This window comes from Drosophila erecta, unplaced genomic scaffold (assembly GCF_003286155.1).
Source record: "Drosophila erecta strain 14021-0224.00,06,07 unplaced genomic scaffold, DereRS2 tig00000021-arrow-pilon, whole genome shotgun sequence".
In the NCBI taxonomy this organism is placed as follows: Eukaryota; Metazoa; Arthropoda; class Insecta; order Diptera; family Drosophilidae; genus Drosophila; species Drosophila erecta.
Genome location: NW_020825198.1, coordinates 8,634,891 through 8,658,538, shown reverse-complemented (window position 1 = coordinate 8,658,538; position 23,648 = coordinate 8,634,891). Strand labels below are relative to the sequence as shown.

At 44.4% G+C, this 23,648-nt stretch overlaps 1 protein-coding gene across 4 annotated transcripts in view; it reads right to left on the bottom strand.

Annotated features, from left to right (window-relative positions):
* Positions 1–1,981: 1,981 nt before the first annotated feature.
* LOC6544675 (protein still life, isoforms C/SIF type 2) overlaps positions 1,982–23,648 on the bottom strand; it is a 51,296-nt gene continuing 29,629 nt past the window's right edge. The window contains exons 9-22 of one of the 4 annotated variants that reach the window (XM_026976454.1): positions 22,221–22,335; positions 20,250–20,401; positions 17,156–17,352; positions 14,104–14,274; positions 12,846–13,040; positions 12,672–12,780; positions 10,471–10,650; positions 10,271–10,408; positions 10,017–10,174; positions 9,571–9,948; positions 9,268–9,496; positions 8,891–9,167; positions 8,332–8,435; positions 1,982–2,140 (exon numbers count right to left, since the gene is read on the bottom strand). In XM_026976454.1, the coding sequence (XP_026832255.1) occupies positions 2,055–2,140; positions 8,332–8,435; positions 8,891–9,167; positions 9,268–9,496; positions 9,571–9,948; positions 10,017–10,174; positions 10,271–10,408; positions 10,471–10,650; positions 12,672–12,780; positions 12,846–13,040; positions 14,104–14,274; positions 17,156–17,352; positions 20,250–20,401; positions 22,221–22,335 (2,489 nt within the window). In that variant the 3' untranslated portion in view covers positions 1,982–2,054. Of the gene's footprint in view, positions 2,141–5,127; positions 8,436–8,890; positions 9,168–9,267; positions 9,497–9,570; positions 9,949–10,016; positions 10,175–10,270; positions 10,409–10,470; positions 10,651–12,671; positions 12,781–12,845; positions 13,041–14,103; positions 14,275–17,155; positions 17,353–20,249; positions 20,402–22,220; positions 22,336–23,648 lie in introns of those variants that run through there. The other 3 variants (XM_026976455.1, XM_026976456.1, XM_026976453.1) reach the window with 3 other exon arrangements.

The window sequence follows — 23,648 nt, the reverse complement described above, 5'->3', positions numbered from 1 at the left end:
ATTTAGAATTTCTATTTACTTCACATCATATAGCTGTCTATGGTCTGTAGTTTCAATTATTACGTTTTTCTTAGTTTTTCTCATCGTTTAATTCAAGTTTACTTTTTTGTTGTATATTCAATTCAATTTGATTGGAAACCTAAAAAATGTTTTGATTATGTTTCGATTTGTTGCTACATGGTTCAATGAGTTTATGAGGTTTTCTGGGAGGGGGAAGAGTAAAAAATGAATGCGTGTGAGCAATGCCTGCAAGTACACTGAAAAAAAGACAATCGCCACTCGCACGAACAGTGTGCGGCCAGAAGAATAAACAAACGTTCAGCAATTGGGGATTTCATTGTTCCTGAATCGAATTAACATCCAAGCTGCATTCACAACCAATTAATTATTATTTCTCATCTGGTAGAATTTTCATTGTATTCGACTATATATTTTTTTTTGTTCTTCTTGCTAAAAATTCGTCCTACAAAATTGAAAACCATAGGGTATTGAGACGTAGGGAAATCAAATGTATTCAGTAATTGAGTTCTCAAAAATTGTGCCTTTGTCTATGGGATTCTGGGCTGGGGATAGGCTTTCTTTGTTTAACTATAATTCTGTTGTCATCGTTTCTCGATTCTTAAAGTGTTCAAAGTGAAGTTCTTAATTATTATTGTAATTCTGCTAGAAGGTGTTGTCTTTTTTTTGGTTTGTGTTGCTTTTTTAATGCTTATGTACTTTCATTTAATTTGTTTTCTTTGCATAGTTTTTTATTTATAATTTAATTTAATGTTTGCCCGCTTTAACGTGTTGAGTTTGCTTTGCTTTGAGTTAATTTTAGTTTGCTTGTATTTGCTGATTGGATTCTTTGTGGAGGCTCGGAGCCCAATTTAATTTCATTTGCATCATTATTATTTCGTTTTCATTTAGTTTACCATTTAACATTTTGACTAAATTTTTGCTATTTTTCGTTAATGTGTATGTGGATTTTGTATGGTATCTTTATGTATTTTTTCAGTGTACTTCCTACGAACTAAACATTTTCATTGCTGTTTTCATTTCAATTTTCTCATTACGATTACGACTGTGTTGATTTGCTTCAGTTTTTGTGAGGGTGTGTGTGTGTGTGGCTTAATTGGCTAAAATGTTTTTCATTCAACCCTTTGGTTTTTCTTACTTTGCATTTGACTTTTGTATCGTTTTCTTTTTTTTGTTTTTTGTTGCAATTCTCTGGGGTCTTCGTTTGTTTTTTGTTTTCCTTTTATAATTTAAATTCTCTAAGCCTAAATACTATGTTTGCAATTTGTTTACGGGTTTCCCTTCTCGTCGCTTTGACAGCTGCATCTTCGTCTTGTCCTCAATAAATGTATTTAAATCGAAATTTACTTTCAAGTCTTTTCAGCGACAAATGCATTTGAATTTGTTCTCGTATTTCTTAATCTTGTTAAATCTTTTCACTTAGTTCATATTAAATCTGCTCAAAATCCTTCGCTTTAATTATGCTTTTATTATATGTTTTGCACTTTAAATACAATCAATATAAATCAAAGTCTTCTCTTTTGGTTTTTATTTATGTTTTATGTTTTGGTTTTGTTTCGTTTTTGTTTTGGTTTCTTTTTTTGCTGTTCTAAAAAGGATCTGTGGCATCCTTTTCGTGGTGCTTTTCCCGTTTAAAAACGCAAACGTAAAAAATGACAAAAACTCTTCGATGTTTTATCCATTTTAAAAGAGCGGAAACAAACCGAAGCCAAGCATTCTTCAAAAGCCAACCACATCCATTCACCCACCGATGTTGGCCGGTGATTCAATGCATCTTCATATCGCAGCGTTGAGCTTGAAAAATGCTTTTGGGTTCGCCTGCTCGCCTGCTCGCCTGCTTTGAACTTTTGAACTGTTGCTTCTGCTGTTTGCTTTCTGCTTTTGCTTTCTGCTTTGCTTTTAGCTGTTTCTGTTGCCGTTGCCTTACACTTGATTAGGTAAAATTGAGAAATCGAACAGAGGATTTGAAGTTGTGGATTAAGAGTTCTTATGCTTGCTTAGCTTGATACTAAATGTTTTGCTTTGCTTTTTCTGATTTAATTTTTCACATCGTCTTTGCGGGTTGTTGACTGTGGATCTGTGCCTAAATTTATCATGTCTCGTGGTTTCCACACCGGGGACCCTACAATTAAATGAAAGAAAAGAAAAGATACAATGGAAACCATATATGAAAAATTATGAAATATTTTCTTTTTGGTTTTGCAGAACTTAATTTGTAGTTTTGGTTTTGGTTTTTTCTTTTTTTGTCAGATAGAAAATATAGATTTAGAGATCGAAAGAGTTAGAAAGAGCAAGTGGGCGGAGGGTAGCACCTCCATTTGGTTATATACAATTGTGTCGAACAGATTTGAATAAGTCATTTGTGGCCAATTCGGATTCGTTTAGTTGAGAAGCATGCAAGCAAAATTTTTTAATTTTGTCGGTTAAAAAATATAAGTAAAACTAATTATTGTTTAATGTAATGAGCACTACTTCAAGCGGGTTGTTTGTCTACTTGATATAGTTTTTGGGGACTGGGTCTGGGTAGTGGGAGTGATTAACAGCTAATTCAACAACTAATATTTGTGATTTGGGGACTTTGAATAGAGAGAGAGTTGTGTTGGCTAAAATGTTGACATCGCTTGGTTCATTTTCGCGTTTGCAGATAGTTTAGCTTTTTTCAAGAGCTTAAGTTAGGACTAGGCAATTTTTCGAATTTCCGATCAAAAGTTTTGCATTTTATGCCAACATTTTCCGTTCTGCCTCTTTTGCTTTTCATGTGTGTGTTTTCATTAAAGGGCTCCAATTTTATTTGCAAAATGATAGAGAGAAATTGATGTACAATTTTATGGGAAGGAAAATGGGGTGTTTATAATTTGGAAAATGATGGTACAGTAAGTGGTGAAATTGAAATTGTTCGCATTTCAGTTAACCCACTTGCTAATTTGGATATTAGTTTTCCAGATGCAAAAGTCAAGAGCGTGATTCAAAAATGATGGTAAAAGTTGTGCATAGATGAAAGTTTCATAAAATTTAATTAAATTTCATTTTATTTAGCTTTGGCATACAAAAAGTTGTACGGAAAACAGAAACAGAATTAAATTTCTGGAAAATAATTGCGTTTCAATGTGTGATAAAATGCCGAATAATTCTGGATATCGGGGGGTGGTGAGGAGTTGAGTTGGTGGGGCTGGTGTGTGTAACCATAAGACATATATAGTTAGATAAATATATATATATATATATAGATCGATTATAATGGACTTGGCATTAGCATTGCTCTCTTTCGGTTGGCATGGCATTCAGCAGTACAAGATTTGACTTTAGATCTTCGGCACACTCTGTCATTTAGTCGTGATATTGATAGAGAAAATGCAAAACATTCAAATTGAAGGGGAAACTTGCAAAGTTCATTGATTTTGAATCGAATTTTCGGTTAGTTGTTTGTTAATCAAGCGATGCCAACTAATAATATCAAGTGTTTGTAACAGACACAACAGATACACAGATACGCTATGAAGAGATACACACAAATGCATCGAATGGGCGGGAAATAATACCTATTAACTTAACATGCCTAAGATAACTTCAACTTCAGCTCCGACTTAAGAGTTACGACTAAGTGTATATCTAACTGAGTTCAACATTATTCGAGTCAATTTTTCATGTGTTTTTGGGATTTTAGTTATCTTTGAGATAATTGTGTGTAGACAAAATGAAATATCACCCGTTAAATTGTTTATGTTTAATTACTAATTCAATTCAAGTACTCATCGTTCGTTTGCCTAATTACAAATTAATATCGCACTTACCTGCTAAGCAACTACTAAACAAATTTAAATGCATAACTAATCGAGGGTATGTTCGATTCGAGAGAGGTTTTTTTTCTTTTTGGATGGGCCAGGAAATCGGTGCATAAACTACATATAGGGGTGTCCTCTACTTGTCGCTGTCCTTTTGTATTTTTTTGCTTTGGCGTATTTTATGTATTTACGTTAAACTTATGGGCCAGTTCGTTAATTGCGTTTCGATTGATTTAGTTCGTTTAGTTTTAGTTAGTTGAATTAAGTTTGCAGTTCCCATTATTAGTTATGTACGTATGGGCTCGCTTTAGTTTAGTTTTTACGAATTTCATTTTGAAGTTTGCATTTAGTGTGTTGATTTTTCGATTATTTGTTTAGTGGATTTCAGTGTTTGGCCGTGTGTGGGTTGTGCACACACAAGGATTATTGGTTAAATTTGATATTTGTTTTAGCTGTACTGCTTCTCTTCAATGTTCGCTGTTCGCGGCCACCGCTTATCTTTATTTAGTTTGCATTTATTGAGTATTTTTTTGGATTTCGAGAGCTCCAGTTTTTAGTTTCGTTTAACATTTATGCTGTATATGCTGCTGTATATATATGCCGTATTTACGATGTATATTTTGATTTTTGAGAGTATTTGTTACCATTTCTTGTTTTGATTTTGCTGCTGTGAAGCCCAGTGTAAACTGTAAACTGTAAATGTTCTTGAAGCTTAAACTTATTTATTCTGACTATGCTCTTTCTTCGTCCACTTTTCTATACTGCTTTGAATTCTCGTTACAACAACCTGAAATTTGTTTGATCTTAACCGTTTTCTATATATTTTTAGTCGAGAGTTGTGCGGCTTGGATCGGAGAATCGAATGGGGATTCCCGATCCGCGCCTCGAAAAGGGAGGATATATATTATTATATACGCGTATTTCCGGAGCTACCTAAGTGTACATGTATGTATATAATATGATTACCCATTACTGAACATTGAGGTACGACTTACGATTATCATTCTCTGAATACATCTCCATTTTGATTTGTTTTCATTTTATTGTATGCTTTAAATTTGCTGATTTAATTGGAATGTGAAACGGAAATGGTGGAAAACCCATGCGAAAAATGCTTCATTTGATTTGCCCGTCGACTTGTATATGCATGTATATTTGTTTATATCTATAAAAAACCTATAAAAATCATATAAAAACCATATGCATATATGCAAATTATTTGTCACAACATTATTGGTACACACACACCGATGCCCGAATAGCACAAACGTGCAAGTTGGCAAAATTTTCTAACTAACTAATGTTTGATTTAGTTTTCTGCTAGTTGTCCTCTTTCCTTTTTTTTTTTGTCCCTTATGTAAATAATCCCCATATCGATAGGTAAACTCTTGTTAGGTATATTTTATGTTAACCCCTGGAATGTTGGCATTCGACCCAAAAAGCCCAGCTCAGTAGTAGATCCATGTCGCCAGATGGGTAATTAAAAATTTTTGATTTCATTTACGGAAGTGACACAATTTCCACCCCGCCTTTCCGCTTTCTGCTCCCACAGCTAATAGTTAGTTAGCTGGCGACTTTTACCGAACTTTTTAGCTGTGCTCGGTGTCTTTTCATTCTATATCTGCTCTGGGCTGTCTTACTTTCCCATTTATATGTGTTTCAAGTTGAGTTTGCCATTTGTTTGTCTGCCTGTCTCTTAGTACATAGTTTACTTGAGTGCGAGTATGAATTTCAACTTTAGTTTTAGTTGCGTCTGCTGCTGCTGCTACTGCTGCTGCTTCTGCTCTAGCTGCTACTGCTCTTTTCTGTTGTTTGCCCTCGTAATTACGGCACTTGAGTATTGTGTGTGCAACGCGGCGTATACGTAATATTTCTACTTGCCACCCGAGGCGAGCGGAACTTCCGCCATTTTGTTCGTTAATGCGTGTGGGTGAGTGTGTAAATCACGGCGAAATGTTCGCGCCCAACTCGGTTGCAACTTAAATAATTAACTGCAAAACGGTGGCACGGCTCATACCCATTGTGCAATGTAACTATCGCCGACCGGGATTAGTTACCCTCCGTTTTATCCTTTGATTAGTTTTGGTATGGACTACATATGCTGCGCTAAAAGAGCTAGCTACGCTCAGGTTCGGTGACTTACGGCTAACACTTACACAACAAATACGCGGTAGGGGGATTTTGATTTGGGTATGGTAGCGTTTGAGCCATTTCATCTAGTTTTAAGTGTGCCTGTCTTCTATTACTTATGCTTGTGGTTTTCTAGTAAGTAGAGTGTATATTCTGTAGGCTAGGTCTTTTTGATTTCAATCCCTTGTGTTGGAAGTTCGTGTTCGGTATTGATTACGTTCGTAGTTTGCATTGTGAGTTTACGTATATGTGAGCTGAGTTCGGTTAAAATTAGTTTGTTGAGGCATTTCGGGTTGTTCGTCTGTTATCTTTGGTTTCAAAATAGTGGAGGTCTTTTAGTGGAGGTCCTTGAGTGAAAGTTCCTTCATGCCGTAGTTCCCTTAGACGTGGATCTCGAAGTAGTCGTGGCAGTCCACACAACCGCCGGGTGCCTCGGCGTTGCCCATCTCGGGCACGAATCCTATTCCCCCGGTGGCCGTCGGCTGCGCACTGACCACCACCATTCCGCGTGGCGTCTTCTTCCGCGTGCGACTCTGCCGCACGCGGGACTTATGCTAGGAGGGTCTCTTCTGGTACAGACAGTCGATGCATGTGGTGTACTCCGGTGCCGAGGAGCTGAGCTGGTAGCCACCCTGCGGATCGTGCTGACAGCCAGTGTATCCACTCATCTCTGGGGCATAGCTCATATATTGCTGTTGCTGCTGCTGCTGCTGTTGGTGGTGCATCGGCGGCTGATGCAGTGGCTGTGGTGGATGACGTGGCAAGGGATCGTATATGGGTTGCGAGGAGAAGGTATTCTCAGCGGATTGCGATCGCAGTGGCCCGGAACTGAAGACCACGTAGTTACGGTCGGGGGAAACACCATACGCCCTGTGCCCGTAGGAGCTACTGGTGGTGGTGCTATCCCTGGAAGTAGAGCGCTCCAGGGATTTGCTCAGCCTGCTCCTGCTACTAGTGCCCCCACCATATCGCCCAGTTGGAGCGGCAGCCACATAGTGATCACTGCAGGTCTGGTTGTCGTACACTGGATAATACTGATAGGTTTCCTGGGCCCTTAGCCGGGTGCCCGTCTCGAAGCTGCCGTGGGCAGACATACTCCTCTTGCGACTGCCATGTGGCACATCCAAGTTGTGATCCGACTCGCCGTGGCTGTCGAAGCTGCTGCGCGGCGAGTGGCGCAGACAGGAACTGCCGGTCATTCCCCGATCGGGGGATAGGTGATCCATACTGCCCCTGGGTGAAACCCTTGGCGATAGAGTCTCCACGCTGCAAACGTGCGATGGCCCGCCCTTTTTGAGGCAACTCCTGTCCGGACTCTTGGATTTGGCTGGACTGGAAGGTGGCTTCAGGATGCCGGGAGCAGGTCCTGTGGTGTGCTTCAGTATGCCACCGCCTTCGGAGGAGCGACGAGGACTCGGTGTCCTTCGCCCGCCCGACAGTCGATCCTGAGAGTTGTCCCTGGAGGAGGACACACTCAACCGCTTGCCCTGATCACTCAAACTGGTGCGAGGTGACTTAATCTTGATGATCCTTACGGGGGAGCTACCCTGGGACTTGCATCGATCTGGCGATATATATATCTGCCTTCTGCCACCTTTGACTTTGGTGGAAGCCGGACGCTCTGGTGACTTGGCCTTGAAGATCTTGTCTACCTTCTTGTCAATCACAACGATATGCGATGCCAACGAACTGGTGGTGGCCTCCTCCTCCGTTTCATCTCCCGATCTTTCCGAGGGCCCGGTGGTGTTGCCAGTGCTATCCGATTCAGTGGCTGGCCGGGACGGCGACTCAATATCCACCACCACAGTTTGCTGTGTATTCTCCACTATGGTTTGTGGCTCCGGCGAGAGGCTGGAGTCATTCTGCTGCTGATCGCCAGTATCTTCGGCCAGATCCTGTGGATCAAAGGCCTTCTCGCGCAGGCTCTCCATGTAGGCCACAATGTCACAGGTGCCGTCGGCCAGGTTCTCCTGCTCGAGGTCACTCAAGTGCTTGTCCATAAACCGGGCTGAGGCGTCCGTCTCGGTTGGGTTACGGTCTCGGTCACGTCGCTGTTTATGCCCGGATTCCCTGGCCTGGTCCGCCGGATGCTGGTGGACGACGGCCACCTGCTGGGAGGCGGCCAGCCGTTCCGCCTCGCTCTCGAAGATCTCAATCACCTCGATGTCCTGCTTGGGGGACTGTCGCGGCGATTGACGCGGCGACTGACGAGGTGAGGGATGCAGGGAGTGGGTTTGGGTTTGGGATTGGGTTTGGGTGCGGGACTGGGTCTGATTATCTCGGGCATCGGAGGCGAATAAGCTACCACTACTACCTAGACTTAAGTTAAAGGAGGCCGCCACCTGGACGGCATGCACCTCCGACTCCGACTCGAGCTCCGATTCATCCGGGCTGGGCTTACCTAGGTCCTTCATCAGCACCGGCTGGTAACTGGCCGGCGGATGCGACGATTGAATCAGGCGCGCCTGGCTGCCGGTGCTGCCCACCGAGAGCGTCGATGTGGTGCTGCGGGATTTCACATTTCATATGTCAAGATGCGGGTCGAGCGGTAAGAGAAAGGATAAGTTCACAGGGTCAAGCAATAGTCGAGCTTACTTCGGGGAACTATAACTTTGGCTGGATATTCTCAGACTGACTGGATTAAACGCTCATTTAATTCACTTTTCGTTTGATGCTCACTATAAACAAAGTTAATTGAGCAGAGCTCGAACTTAAATCCCAGTTCAATGCCAATATTTCAGTAAAAGCTGTTAATATTACGTTAAACTATAGCAAAACAGCGGTATTAAAATGAATGTTAATTTTAAAAGCAATGCATCTGATTTGGAATTAAATATTGCAGGTAAAGTAAATGCATATATCTCATTTACCGCAACGATTATTAGTTGAATTGGCTGAATCCAGTTAGCCAGCAGAAAACCAGTTAGCAGGGGTTAAGTAGGAGGACTAGCCGGACTCACCTCAGCGTCAGGTGATTGGGCGTTCGACCCAGAGTGGCCTTGGGCCTGATTGTGCCCTGCTGCGAGTCCTCCTCGCCCTCCGACTTCGTTCCAGGATCGATCCGTTCGATGTCCGTGCTGTGGTGGTGCAGATGTGGCTGCCTGATCGGGGGCGGCGGTGGCTCCCGTGGATGCGGATGGGGATGTGGATGGGCATGGGCGTGCCCCTGCTGCATCATCTGTTGCTGTTGCTGCTGCTGCTGCTGCTGATGGGGTTCTGGGGAAGAGCAGGTGATTTCTTTATGGCGATGTCAATGATGCCAATGATGATAACAATGATGCATTGTTAGCAATCTTCTCGACAGAAGCGGAAACATCCGGAATGGATATCAACTCACCTGTAACATCGCCCACCGTCTTGCTGCGACCTCGGAATCCAGTTTGCTGCATCTGCTGGCCGTGGGCGTGGCCGGAGGCGTAGTGGACCACGCCCACACTGGGTGGCAGGTCGTCCGCCTCCTGGCTGCCTGATAAATTGTCGTAGTCAATGTTGCCAGCCGAGTGGCGCTGCGAACCGGACTTCTTCTTCGGTTTGCCCAGAGTGTGCGAGCCATGAACGATGGTGATCTGTGGAACAGGATGGAATAGTAATGGAATAAATATCACAAAAATATTGGTTACCAGGTAGTGGTATCACTTACCTGCTGCTTGGGACGCTCCAGCGTCTGAGAGTTGCCCGCATAGCCCATGCTGCCCATGCCCTGCGAGGAGTGTCCGGAGACGGAGCCGGAGCTGCCGCCAAAGTTCTTCATCGGAATTGACATGTTCCGGACGCTCTCGCGAATGATCTGGCGAATGGTCTTCAGGAAGGCATTGCGGAAGTCGGCGGTGCTGTTGGACAGCACGTAGACCTTCTCGGAACGGCGCTGCAACTGGGAGCGCAGATGGATGAGCTCCCACAGGAAGTGGGAATCCATGTCCTTGGCCGAACTGGCGCGAACTTGCACCTCGGTTACGGGTATGAGCACCTGGTAGCGAATGATCTCGACTTCATTGGTGGCATTCTTGCTGGAAACGCCCTACGAATATGATATATGCATAAATTGGGTTAGTATTCTGCGACTGATTTGGTAGGTTCCTTTCTTACCATCAACTTCTTCTTTTGACGCAGTCGCTCCTTGCACAGGAACACCACCGCCGACTTGAACACAAAGCACATGGCATGCAGTTCCAGTCCCTTCTTGATCTTGCCCAGGAAGTCCGAGATGTTGAGCCATTCGACTCCGCCGTAGTACAGCAGATCGCCTAAAAATAATAGCAACAAAGATTTAAGATTTAGGTAAGTTAAAGAGTTGTGATATATGTTTTAAGGTGTGTAAAAGTGGCTATAAATTTCTTTACCTGGACTTAGATCAATGGGCTGCTTGCAAGACTTCTGGTGCTGCCGGAACAGGTGATCGAATATGGCACCGTACTCCTCGTGGATGCGCTGCATCTCGTTGATGTGCTCGGCGACCTTTTCCATGCCCTTGAGTGCCTCTGTTGGAGTTGGAGTCCATCAGTACACTGATCACAAGTGGACATATATGCCAGATACATACCGCAAAGATGCACATGCTCATCGGCCCGGGTGTCTGTGAGGTTGCGCATCTGCTGCAGGAGCAAAGGATACTTGAGGATGCGCTGAATGGGCTTGATCAGATACGATTCCAGGGTGCTGCTGTGCTGCTGCTTGGGATTCCGGGCAGCGAGGAACTCCTGCAGGGCGTGATTGCCCTCGTCTGTTTGAATGGCAGAGATGACAGAGATGGGTAAAAATTGAAATGCAAATTGAGACATTTGCCAAATGATTCGATTTCAATGGACGCTCGTTCGAGTCGGTGTAATTAATTGCAACGTTGGCCCATTAGAGTCAATGATAGACGGGTGGGGCGGGGCACTGATGAGGGGGTGGTTGCTTGGTATTGTTCCGTGGCAGGATGCACAAGGATATGCAGTTACAGCGGCTATGACAGCGTCACAACGCCGACAAGAAAATGTCATTAACTTGTTCTTATTGTCAGCCGAGCAGCTTTTGATAAAAGGCAAAGTCAAAGCCTGTCTGCAGCAGGCAAGGCAGCAGGAGATGGAGCTTCAGCCGTTGCAGATTTACGTCTAATAGCGTCTGTCGCTGGCTGCTTGTCCTTCTGCCCGCCCCACATCCATCCATCCACTCCGCTTGCAGCTCCAGCCCTCCAATCCACTCCTGCTCCTGTTCTTGCTCCTGCACGTAACGAAGGCACTTAAGTGCACTTCTTGCTATAATTAATTATCCTTTCAACTTTTTGCATAAAATTTCATGCAACAGCCTGCCCCAATGGCACCACCGCCCGCCCCCTCGAGTGGATGATGCTTGCAGGGATACTTGCCCCCTCCCAGGTTACCTTGACTACGCCTTCCCTGATTGCCTGATTGTAAATATTGCGCATACAGTTTTTTGCCTTCAACGATTTGATTAGCTGCAATCCCTTACCATCATCCTGGCCACAATCAATGTGGCACGGATAAAGGTGCGTTGCATGCCCCCTTCTGCCCACCTAGCCTCTGCCCATCTGCCCATCTAGCCATCTAGCCATCTGTTTGCTCGAGTGTTTTGAGAGCTTAGACTAAGTCTAATTTAATTATGACATGTTGTCGCGCCACAGCAGCCTTTTATCCGGCTCACTGCAAGGCAGGCTTAGTGGAAGTGGAGCACCAGGTTCCACCCAAGTTCCACCCCAGTGCAGCCCAACTCTTCGCACCCCAAAGGACAGAAGTTCTGAAGCCCTGGCATAGTTTTGGGTCGCCATTTGTAAGCGTGTCATAATTCTACAAGTTTAATTAACAAAAGATACTTGACAGTTGCCGCTGCTGCTGCTGCCACCGCTGGCTGCCTTGGCATGAATATGAATATGCTGCTGCCGCCACATCACACCTCTTTTTTGGGCTGGGAGTTTGCCTTCGGTTTGCGGTTTTCACTTTGGGGTGAATCTGATGGGGGCGCCATCTCCGGCGTCGTCGGCATTTGCGGTTGTAATTATTCATTTAACTTGCAAATCATTTTAAAGGGGGCGTGAGGCGTTGGGCGTGGCACAATTGAAGCGAATAGTTTGCCAATTGTTCGCTCTGTGGGTTCGGATGGGTTCGCTTCGGTTATTTGACTTTTACAAGTTTCTCGCTCAACTGAAACTCAAATAGACTTTGACGCTTGACGCTGATTGCATGTTTCGTACGATGTGTGCACGGAAAAGGCTAAACACACATGTACAGTGCGTTTCGTGAGGGTAACGCACTTGCTAGTTTCATCGAGGACAACTCTGCTCTGATAGGACAGCAGCTATATCAACATTTAATGTCCATTTTACAAGACCTTACTAAAGTTAAAGTACGCCACCTAAATTACTCAATTATTTCAGTTTAAAATTGCTAATAAATTCTCTGGGCACTAACATTGTTACTTCTGGTCAGGAATGCATATTAATTTGATTTTTCAGAGATTTCAATTGCACTTTCACTTTCCCTTTCAATCCTGTAATATGCAAATACACATCTTGTGATGTGGCTAATAAAAGTTGTAATTTAATTTTCTCGACATTTCCCTGCAGCTTGCCACTGCCTTCTTTTGCATTTATATTTTATACTCGACTCCCGCCCTGCTGATGTATGTAAATGAATTTCCATACTTTGCGAGTTTGATTTGTCCGAGGAATTGGGACTGGGATTGCGGGTAATGCTGAATGCTGAAAGCTGAGTGGAGTGCTTAATGCTTTGGGGGAATACTCACTCGGATGCAGGACTTTCTGCGCCTTGCTGTGACTGGCACAGAACGAGGAGTACAGCTTGAAGTGGTTGACGTAATACAGGAAGGCCGAGCCAATCGCAAAGAGCACATTCTGCGAATAGCAATGAAATGCCATTACTTTAATGCAACACTTAAGTTACCATTTGGGAAACGCACTCTGAACTGGCCGCAGTGCTCGAACTTGTTGAATTCCGGCTCCAGGTCCAAGGACTCCTCCAGATTCTGCAGGAACTGCCGCTGGAATGTGACGATCTCGTGTATGTTGCCGAACAGAGCGTTGATCTCGGCATTGGAGAGGAATGTCTCGCGTTTCATGGGCTCCAGATAGTGCTCCAGCAGATTGTTCAGGTGCTGCAAAGGTAAATTCGCGAGGTTCGACGGTTCAATAAAGCCCAAATGATAACACCGAAATTAAGGTACGACGTACTTCCTTTTTTTGGGACAACAGCGAAAATGCATAAATTAAATTAAAAAATCAACGACCGACGACGACTCCGCGCCTTTGCCACTGCCACACCGCCCTTTTTGGCCACAACAATTCCCGGCGGAGTTGGCCAGCAGTTATGCTTGGTTGGTGGAAACTTTTTAGTTTTGCCAACTGGCACAAAACATGAAACAAAAAAGAGTGGAGGCATACTGTAGCATAGCCACAGGCGCGCGCTTTCATTTGGAACAATACTTCCGGGCAGCGGGGGTGCGGTGGGCGGTGGGCGGTAGGCGGTAGGCGGTAGGGCGGAGCGGGCTGTGGGCGGGGCAGCAGTCTGGTCGCTCGCCACAGATAAGACCCGGAGCCTTCGCCGTTGCCGCAGCGGCGCTTTACATAATTTCTAAATTATAATAATTATTTGTATACTTCCTAGCCCAGACCAACGAATACCAAACTTGAAGCTGGCTTAAAGCAAACACTGGCAAGGAGATTGCGATTGGAACAGAAGTAGAAGCAGAGAAATAGAGAATCCCAAACGGAAGCCGAGCGACACAGTTAAAGGATTAAAATTTGCATTTTTAATTGCAGGCGAACTTTTTGCCGCTCCATCCTTATGAACACAGGTCGGTTGGTCGATTCTGGGATTTGCATTTAAGTTGGATCTGGGCACACTGAACAAACAAAAATGCTTTACAAGTAGGATTAGAAATATTTCATTATGCTGGGAAGCAATTATGAAAACCAAATAATAATCGAGATAAACAGCCCGTATTAATGTAGAAACTTCCAACTTTCTTAAGCTTTTGCAGATACATATGTGAAAATGTTTAACTCAAAAGAATACTTCGGACTATTCCTATTTGTATTTGCAATATTAATATAAATATAAAATTTCCAAATATCTGAAAACACCAACAAAGCTGTCTAAAAGTGTGCAAGAACGCTCAAAATCAGTAATGCATTTTTTTTTTCGCTGTGTACACTTACCTTCACATAGGTGCGTTCCGTGTCCACCAGCTCCATGACGACTTTGCGCAGCTTCTCCGCATCGGTCAGTTGGCGTGATGGTGTTAATGCCGTGGTCGACACCGATGAGGTGACCGAGCCGGTTGGGCTCGATTTCCGCGTTTCCTGGGGTGAACGACAAAATCCGGTAACCTTAACACGGTTCACAGGTCAGGTTCAAGTTGTAGTTGTTGTAACAGTGGTGTTGTGTGGTTGTTGTTGAGTTGTTGTAGAGTTGTTATATTGGTGTTGTGTTGATTGTTGCATGATGAGGAGGAACAAACCCAAAGGTAGAACAGAACGAAAAGAGATGCGAGCGCGTGAAAAGGAGACACCAAATAAATGACAATAAACAAAAATGAAGTTAGCCATGACAGAGATAGACAAGAATAGTGATAGTTTATAACACCAGGGGGGTTGGATCTGGGGGCGATGTCAAATGGTTGGGTTATTCAAAGGGGTTTGGACTGGCTATTGGGCGTGGCAGCAGGCCCGCGGCCACTTTAAGGAGACACAGAGACAGCTGCGGTTCTAAATGACTGTCACGTCCTTGTCCGAGTTGTTGGTGTTTTGTTCTTTGTCCTCCAAGGGTGTTCGCGCGTTGTTGGTGTTGCGGACAAAGTGTTTGTGGGTCTCGATCTCAAGCCCCACCACCCCCCTTCCATCCGAGATAGTAACTATCTGGTGGCCGTGCCACCCACAACCTTCGCCCTTTCTCTGTGTGTTTGCGGTTACAAGCACATTTGGCACTGACAGTTGACGCTTGACGGTTGACATACACAAAATACATACAGACATGGTGTTAGCCCCATCCCTATCATATGGGATACCCCCACAAAACCCCCCTACTTTTGCATTAAGACTTAGTGGCGGCAGAGACATTCTTCAGAGACATTTCTCCTATTTGCTTAGCTCTTCTGCTTCACCTACTTGTGTCTTTGTCACAGCATAAGAAAAAAAGTGTTAAATGGAGCATTCCTGATAAATTGACTTAGCAAGAGGAGCGGCAAATGAATTTGCATTGTAAATACCTAAACAAACAGAACTCTAACCCCAAAGAAGGTCTTGAACTTGCAGAGCAAGGGATATTGCATGTTAAAACTAAAAAGAAAAAAAGTAGTTGGAGGTAAAAAGGATTACATTTTAAGAACTACCGCATATAAGTATGGATGCAGAAGTATAGAACTTTAATTTGACTGACACTTAATTTTTTGGGCAATTTTTCAAAGGAACTTTGCTTTTCGTAGATTTATTAGTAAGCCTTCTCTGAATCTTAAACCTTGCCGCAAAATCCGTTTGTCACGTTGCCATCACTAGGCCTTAGCGCCATCTCTTTCCCTTGCCCCGATTCCGTCTCTTTCTGACCTGCTGCAATTGCAGTTGTCATTGTTTGGCGCTGTTGTTGCCCGGCATTGTGGAGACGTTTCACTTTTATGCAGTTGCACTTTGTGTATTGTTAGTGCCCTCTCTTTCCTCAGCCCTATGCCCCTCTCTTTCAGCCTTGGTTCCCTTGGCTGTTGCAGCTTGTTCTTGTCTACTTTTAACTGTTTTATTGTTCTGCATTCTGATGCTGGGCTGAGCTGCGCTTCTGATTTGCATAAGCGACGCCGACCCAAAAGCCAAAACGGCAGACAAGGGGGTGGAAAAAAATGAAGTGGGTGGGTGGTGGTCCAACAGCAGGTGAAACAGGTGCAACAACAGTGGCAACATCTGCGGCAGCTTCTGGCGCTGAGTACCTACATTGTTGCCGCTGGCCTGGCCCAAAGATGAAAAATTTGAAAATGTCTTGAATTTTGCGCCCGGCCTCTTCGTTTCGTCCTGTGCGAAATGTCAACTTGAATTAAAAGGATTCCTTATATAACACAACAACCACCCCACCCGCCACCACAAAGCCCTTCGCCCTCAACCTCCTTTGGCTCCCCTCAGTGTGTTTGTGTGTCACAGTGTTCAAGTATCATTAAATGAAGTGGGTTTCTGCCAGTTTCGAGCACACTTGGGGAAAGCATATCCAGAAAACAAAGTGCATTCTGTGGCATCTTTGCTTGTTGTTCTATCTGTCTCAACCCCTTCGTCTGGCCACCCACTGGAAAAAAATACCTATTACGATAGGGTGCATATTAGGATAATATTCAATGTGCTTAACTCGTCATCGGATATTCATAGCGTACAGACTTTTGAATTAAAATACGGCTGCATATTATAGTTTCATTCTACTTGTTATTATTTTTAGCATGCTCGCTTGAATACTTTTTCTTTCTCTGTAGGCATATCTGTTGTCCTGCATATATATATATAGATATCCTTGATTTTTTTATGCCTGGCACATTGCTATCCGTGACGTTTATTGTTCGCTGCCTGGAGGAGAAGGAAGCGGCGCCGCGTCGGAGGATCTCGTCCTCTTGGCGGCAGTGGCGACCCAATAGGCCAAATTTGCCATGACATCTTGAGATGTGTCGAGACACGCCCTGGGGCATAGAGCTCTCGGAGATCTCGCTTCCTGCTACGAGTGTTTCTTGCCACATCTTTTTGTGCAAATTTCAATTTGTGCACATTTCAATCACAAGTGCTCATTGGGGAATGGAGGAAGTCGGCCTTCCGAAAGCCACGCCACATCAACTACAGTATACAATCCATTCATATAGTCCGCCCACACCCATAACAGCACCCCGCCCCGCCCCGCCCCCAACTGAATGTCGTGTTTGGCGCTCGTTTTAATAGTTTCCGTTTCCGCTTTGCGAGTTCAAAGCAATTTGATTTGCCTTCCAAGTGGCAGGTTCCTGTGGGACAAGGCTGGGGGTAAATACTCGTACATACTAAAAGGGGTGGGATTTTGGAGCCGTGCATGGGGGGTCATGGGGGGTCGAACAAACGAGAGGGGAGAGAGAGACAGAGGGAGGGAGGGAGGTAGGGAGTTGTGTTTGCGTTTGGTTGTCCCCATTCCCAGTTGTCCAGCTTCAGGAGGTCATCCTCCAGCCGCCAACCTCCCTCCACCTTCCTCCTGATCATAACAACGATTTTCGGGCACTGCACTTACTTGCTCCGCGGTCTTTAGCAGATTCTCAATCTCGAAGCTGCTCGTACGCGACGTTGGCTTGGCCACGCCCAGTCCGCCCACGACCACGCCTCCCACGCCGCCCACCGCCAGCTGGGCGGCCATTGCGGCAGGATCCACAAAGGAGGTGGCCGGGGAGCTTTCCGCCTCCGGCGAGTACAAATCCTTGCTAGTGCCATCTGAAAATTGCAGGGGAGATAAGCGAATGTTGTGATTAAGTATTATTACTACTTTTATTATTATTAGTTTTGGCCTGCCTCGTAATTAGTTGAGTGTGCCGTTTTGTACGTTTGTACGTGTACGTTACGTGTGTTTAACAGGCGCCTGGAGAATATCGATTAAATGCTCGTTTTTTCGGTTATTTGTTGCTTGTTAATTTTAAATTCCATGTTTGTGCAGTAAAAAAAAGGCGAACGAAGGAATTTTAATACTGGCGAAAATGGCACGCCTTCACCCTTCTTTCCCGCCCCGCCTCCCTGCCTCGTCGTTTTTTACCCCGCCTCAAAGCCGAAAGTAATAACGACAAAAAAGAGCCAGCAGCAACAACAAGCTGTAATGATTATTGCTGCAATGTGTTTGCCACAGCGTTCACACACTAACGGCCGAAAGAGAAGGACACAGGCGGCGGGAAAGAGACGGAGCGAACCATGCTCTTAACCGAAAAAAATTTATGGCCCATACATATGAGGCCAACTCACAGAGAAACCCACTTGCACTTCCCAAAAAAGAAACCGCAACTATTTTGGGAATTTTTAATCTTAAAACATAGAAACGGCAATTTCTTCCAGGCTGTTTATTGGCACAAGATTTAGCAAAGAACCAGCTGGACCGCAAATACTATTTATTGTTTTGAGCAGCCAAAAAGTTGCATGAAATTTTTAAATATGGAGTTGGCTGGCAACAAGTTCGTATAAACGAAGTTCGCAGTCTCCAGAGTTCAAAAGTTTAGATCCATAAATGAACATACACGTATGAGGCCTTGCGCAAGTGAGTTCAAAATATTACATGTTAAAAAGTTAACTTTAGAGATCAAATAAAACATTTCGTTTATATGCATTTAATGTTCGGCCCGCAAAGTACAGTGTACTTTGGTATATTTCTCTTGTGTGGGTTTTTGTGGCATGTAGAAGTAGTTTTGCCAGCACCCGGGAAGCGTTTAAGCATCATGTCTTGGTGTCCTGGTGTCGACTATCCTGTTGTCTTGGCCCTGCTGCATGCAAATTTGCTGGCAACAAATTTTATGAGCGTTTTCCCTAAAAATTTGACACCACACACACGGCGTTCGTGTGTGTGTGCAAGTAGTTATTGGAAATTGCCGTCTTATAAATTTCAGTTTGCAGTCTCCTCTTGCGAACTGCACGTACTCCTGGTTGTAGGGCTTTTCTAGGGTCCTGGCGGAAGCCTGAGCTAATAACTCGTGGACGTGCCAAGCCGAATTTGTCGATGGCAAATAACTTGGCCAGTTTTAGTGGCTTTAAATAAAGTAAGACTTGCCGTTGTTTATGGCAGCAGGAAACGCTCGAGGAGCTCTCTAGTTGGGCCACTTTTTTGTTTTTCTTCCTGTTAGCTTTCTTTTTTTATGTGCCAGGATACTAAACAACTTGGCACAAGTCCTGCATAGTTTCCTGGGGGTTAATGATCCCTTGAATGTTTGCGAAGTTTTTTCAAGGAAATCCGACTCTTTTTTTCGCCCGGCTATCTTGGTTGGCTTAACTTTTCGCAATTTAATACAACTAATTGGCATGATGGCAGCCAAGGTATCAATGAATTTGTTTTTTTTTTATGGAGCACGAACTTAATTGAAAATTGGTGGCTTTGGAAAAAAAAGTGGGAATACTCCCTGTAATCAGTTACTCCGCTTTTATCTGCTTTTATTGTCCCTTTAAATACGCCTTTCTTCTTTGGCAAACTTTTTTAGCCACCAGGATGTGTGTCAACAAAAAAAAAAAAATAATAAAAATGCAGAAATAAATATTAATACATGTACATACAGACACACACATATGCGTTCGTATAAAGAGAGTCGTTTAATTTCTGCTACAATTTTTGTTTTGTTGTTATATTTTTCATTTTAATTCTTTTTTTAGTGTTCGTTCTGTGCCTTTTAATTGTTTGCCGCAACAAAAAAGTTTCATTTTGTGTGCCGCTGTTGATGTGGTTGTTGCATGTGTTGTTGCTGTTGTTGTTTGCCGCTGCTGCGTTTGTTGGCTTTAATTGTTTTGTGTTCTTAGCCACTTCGGCTTTTTGAGTGCAGCGCAGCGTGTGTGTGTGCGTGCGCGTGTGTGTGAGCGCTCGAATGTATGCTGCAGTTTGTAATCCTGTAATTATGTAGTTGCTTGTTGCAAAACGACACACACACACGTACACACGCCTCTCGTTCCCTCTTTACTTATTGATGTAATTGTTGTTGTACATGTTGTACACCCACATTCAGTGCCTCTCTCTTTCGCAAACTCTGTTGCCATCTCTCTCACCAGCCGTTGTCTAGAGCCAGCATTTAATGCAACTCAACTCAACAAAACAAAAAAAAATGAAATATAAATTACTTTAATGAACTTTACAAATTCGCATGCACGCCCGGAAATGCGCTTTTTCGTTTCCTGCCACACACACACCCGCACACCCGCACACCCACACACCCGCACACCCGCACACCCGCACACCCGCACACATGCATACATGCACGTATTCAGGGATAAAGGATAAAGAGAGGCAGAAATATAGGGACGACGCACCTCAACGTCAAGGCTCGTAAAACCGGACCCCAAGCCGTACATACGGATACGGACACGGAGCTGCAACCATAGCCGTGATTAGTATGCTTTTGTTGTACGAGTGGCTGATGAATGCTGCCTATGGTTTGCCCCACGGCCCCATTTAACCGCACGCCTGCCCCCCGTACGATTTTCCAGCTTAAATGTTGAAAAACGGTCGAATTCGCACACAACAATTTCGAGGTTACCCGTAGAAGAATTCTTTCGGGTTTGCATGGGTGCATTGGCCACTGGGCCTTTGCGAATCGGGAATCGGGAATTGGGCATTGGGATTTGGGAATTGGGAATTGGGTGGTACTTACTCCAACCGGGGGCCGGAACAATCAGTCCAGTTATCATCTCCTCGCTCATCACCGGCGGATCTGTGGGCGGCGGCGGACAAACCAGCGAGTCAATCATATCGTCCGTAACCCTCATGATCCCCACTAGATCTGGTGGCTCTGTGCGCGAGGACCTGCGGAGTGAGAAGACAATGGGTGAAAAAGAGCAGACTTTTGGGCCGGTGAACCAGGTATTTGCATAATTATCATTGCTGACCCACTTGATAGGGGAAAAAATGTTAATGCTTAAGCCCACACATGTGCGTATTCCCATGACATCCGTATTAATTAAGATGTAAATTATGTGAGAAGAAAAAAATATTTTTAAAATGTGATTTCAGCTCTAACACGCCACAAACTCGACTGATTAAGTTTAAAGTTGGATTTAGTTTAAAGCCAAGTACCATAGGTGAAGCTAACATATTTATACATCTCTTTCTGGAAAATGCATTCAAGTATTTAAGAAACCCATTTTGTGCCGTGTGGTATTTGCATAATTCCCGTTTGTGACCCTCCCGACAAATCCAAACAAATGAACGTGTAGCGACACCTGGAATGGATTCCGGACTACCGACTGCCGACTGCCGACTACCGAATGCGGACTGCCGTGACCTTTTTCTGTGTCAGTGCGCGAAATTAGCAAAAGATGCGGAAAATGCTTCCAACGTGCATAATTTGAATGGACGACCGGCTGACTGGCTGGCTGGCTGACTGGGGGTCAGGGGTCACGGCACAGGCACAGGGAGAAACGGGCGCATTTGGCTCTACAAACGCTTAGCACAAAGGCTTTTCTGTTTTCGTTTGCCATAAAGAGAAGCTAATTAGGCTATCAAAATGCCGTTCGGCCCGCCCAAAAGGTGATGCAGTGTGGATGGGGCTGTGTTTTGGCAGATTGGAGGGGGGGTGGGTGGTTCGGAAAATGGGGCGGTGCTGGGCGGACTGGTCAACGGAACGGAACCAAGGGTGCCCACCGACCACGTTCTAACTGCATGGCAAGCGAGAGAACGTGAAGTGGCAACGTGTTTGGGTTACGGCTTGTCTCCACAATTTTCCCCGCTTTCCAAACGTTTTTCTTTCACCCAGCACCTCTCGCCCCCCTCACCACCAACCACTACACGCCACATTTACCAGCTGCGGCTTGAACTTGTTGTTGATTTTGCTGGAAAACTATAAAGCGAAAATGGTTCGAGAATGTACATGGAACATTTTTCGGTTCAAACATCTAGTTCTTCTTTTTTTTTTCTCCCCTCCACTTTCTTTTTGCATTTTTTTCCGATTTGTTGCGAAACAATTTCTGCCATTGGTTTGGTTGCCCATTTTTTTTTTGTATTTTGCCCTTTTGGCTGGAAAACTTCTTATGGTGTAACATCGTCAAAAATTGGCAAAGCTTGTCGATTGTTGACATTCTGGGGTGTGTGAATTTGATGTGGCTTGTGGCCAGCTGGTTGAGTGATGTCAGAGCTAGAAAGCTCAGCACAAAATGTTTTTAATTAACAAGCATCAGCAGCTGCAGTTTTTGGTTTTCATACAAAATTTGTTTTCCAGCTGGCACTGGACATTAATGAAGATTTTGTTTCCGTCCGGAATGTTGCAACGAAATCAGCTGAAATGTGTCAGTCGGGCGATATTCCTTCAACTTTATGAGCCATATCAACTGGGAAATGAACACAAAATGTCCAAACAATGGCGGAACAATGGCCGAGATATTGCATTACGCTGTCACAGGGCGCCCTAAAGCTAATTGACAGTCTGGCCTGGTCGGGTGACTAAAATAGTTAATTAATCCGTGTAACTGAAATTTAAACAATGGCCATCGTGTGCACGCCCACATGGGGAGCGGCCACACGGCGTATACTTTATCGCCGGGCCATTCAGGTCCGAACGAAACATCGAAACAGATGTTAAGCAGGGCATAAACACGAACAATGATGCTCTGTGGCTGTCATAACTTACCGCATCATCATGCTGAGCGATTGTTCCTCCTGCAGGACGCTCTCCAAGTACATCATATCTAGATCGGACACAATTGCGCCATTGATGACCATTATTTCGTCTCCTTTGATAATGCCTGCAATTGGTGGAAGAGCGTTAGTCGTGGATATTATACTATACATGCTGTCTATACATATTGTTGCACATATCTATGTAGGTTGAGTTTTTGCCACGGTCATTGTTATTTTTCAGTCCCATTCCCACTTCCCAGTCCAAGTTCCCCGTCCAAGTTCCATTCCATTCCCTTCAGCTTAGACAATGGGCTATATTCTGTTTGGGGGCGGTTCTAATGCTGCCTAGCAATCAAGGATGTTATATGGGTGTGGAATCAATGTCTGACAATTGTGCGGCTCCTGTGGACCACTGACATCTTTTATGTAACAAACGATAAGCGGAATGTCTTCGGCTGGTGCTGCTGCTCCTGCTGCATCTGCAACTGCAACTGCTGCTGCTGCAGCTTCAATGCTCGTAAAACAATAACAACAAGAGCATTGTGGTTTCTTGCATTGTTCATACGCCACGTTATCCCAGCGCCATCTGTGCACTGAGCAAAACCTTATCCCATTTTGTTGTTATTTCAGATTTCATGTATTTCTTTATAAGATCTAGAGATCTAGATCTAGAGATCTGTGATCATTGGATTCTGAAATCATTTCTAGACAATTGTTTGATTGAGCTTAGTTTTTCGTTCCGTGCACCTATCTATATCTGCGCTGCGTTCGTTAGCATTTTCTACTTTGTCTGCATGACTCGTCTATCATGTGTGTTTTCTCCAGCATTTATTCTAGCCATGATGTTGGTTATTCCTTGTTGCCTGCCTCGACCTGTCTTACCCCCTTTGTGGCCACCCCGGCCCCCTTCATCCTGTCGACGACATGCATTCAGTTGCCTGCAGTTGCAAGCTACCAGTGTCGCTTATCATTGTTGGTGCAGCAGGAGCAACATTTTCTTAAGGCAAAAGTTCGATAGATAGACAGATATACGTGTATGTGTTGGGAGCGCGCCTTGTGGCAATATTTTACCTATAGTTACACCATCGTCTGGGTTCCTTACTACACCTAGGTTTTTCTCCGGCGGAAGGCAGTTTGTCCCCCATGCATTTGTTACAATTTAAACGGATTTTTACATCTTAATGCTGACAAGGCATGGCACATGCGATTTACCATATAAAATGCACATACTCCAATATGCAAGTGTCATTCTGTACTTTATCCGGGGGATTATTTCTGGCTCTGGGAAAAAGACAAATTTTATTTACATTGCGGTGGCTGGCCTGCCTCATTCCCCTCTGCCCTTTATTCCCTTTTGGCTCCGATTTGGCCAGGCCTGGCATATGCGTTGTCAACACGTTCGCTTGCTGTTTTCCAGTTGGCCTGGCCCAAAGGGAGA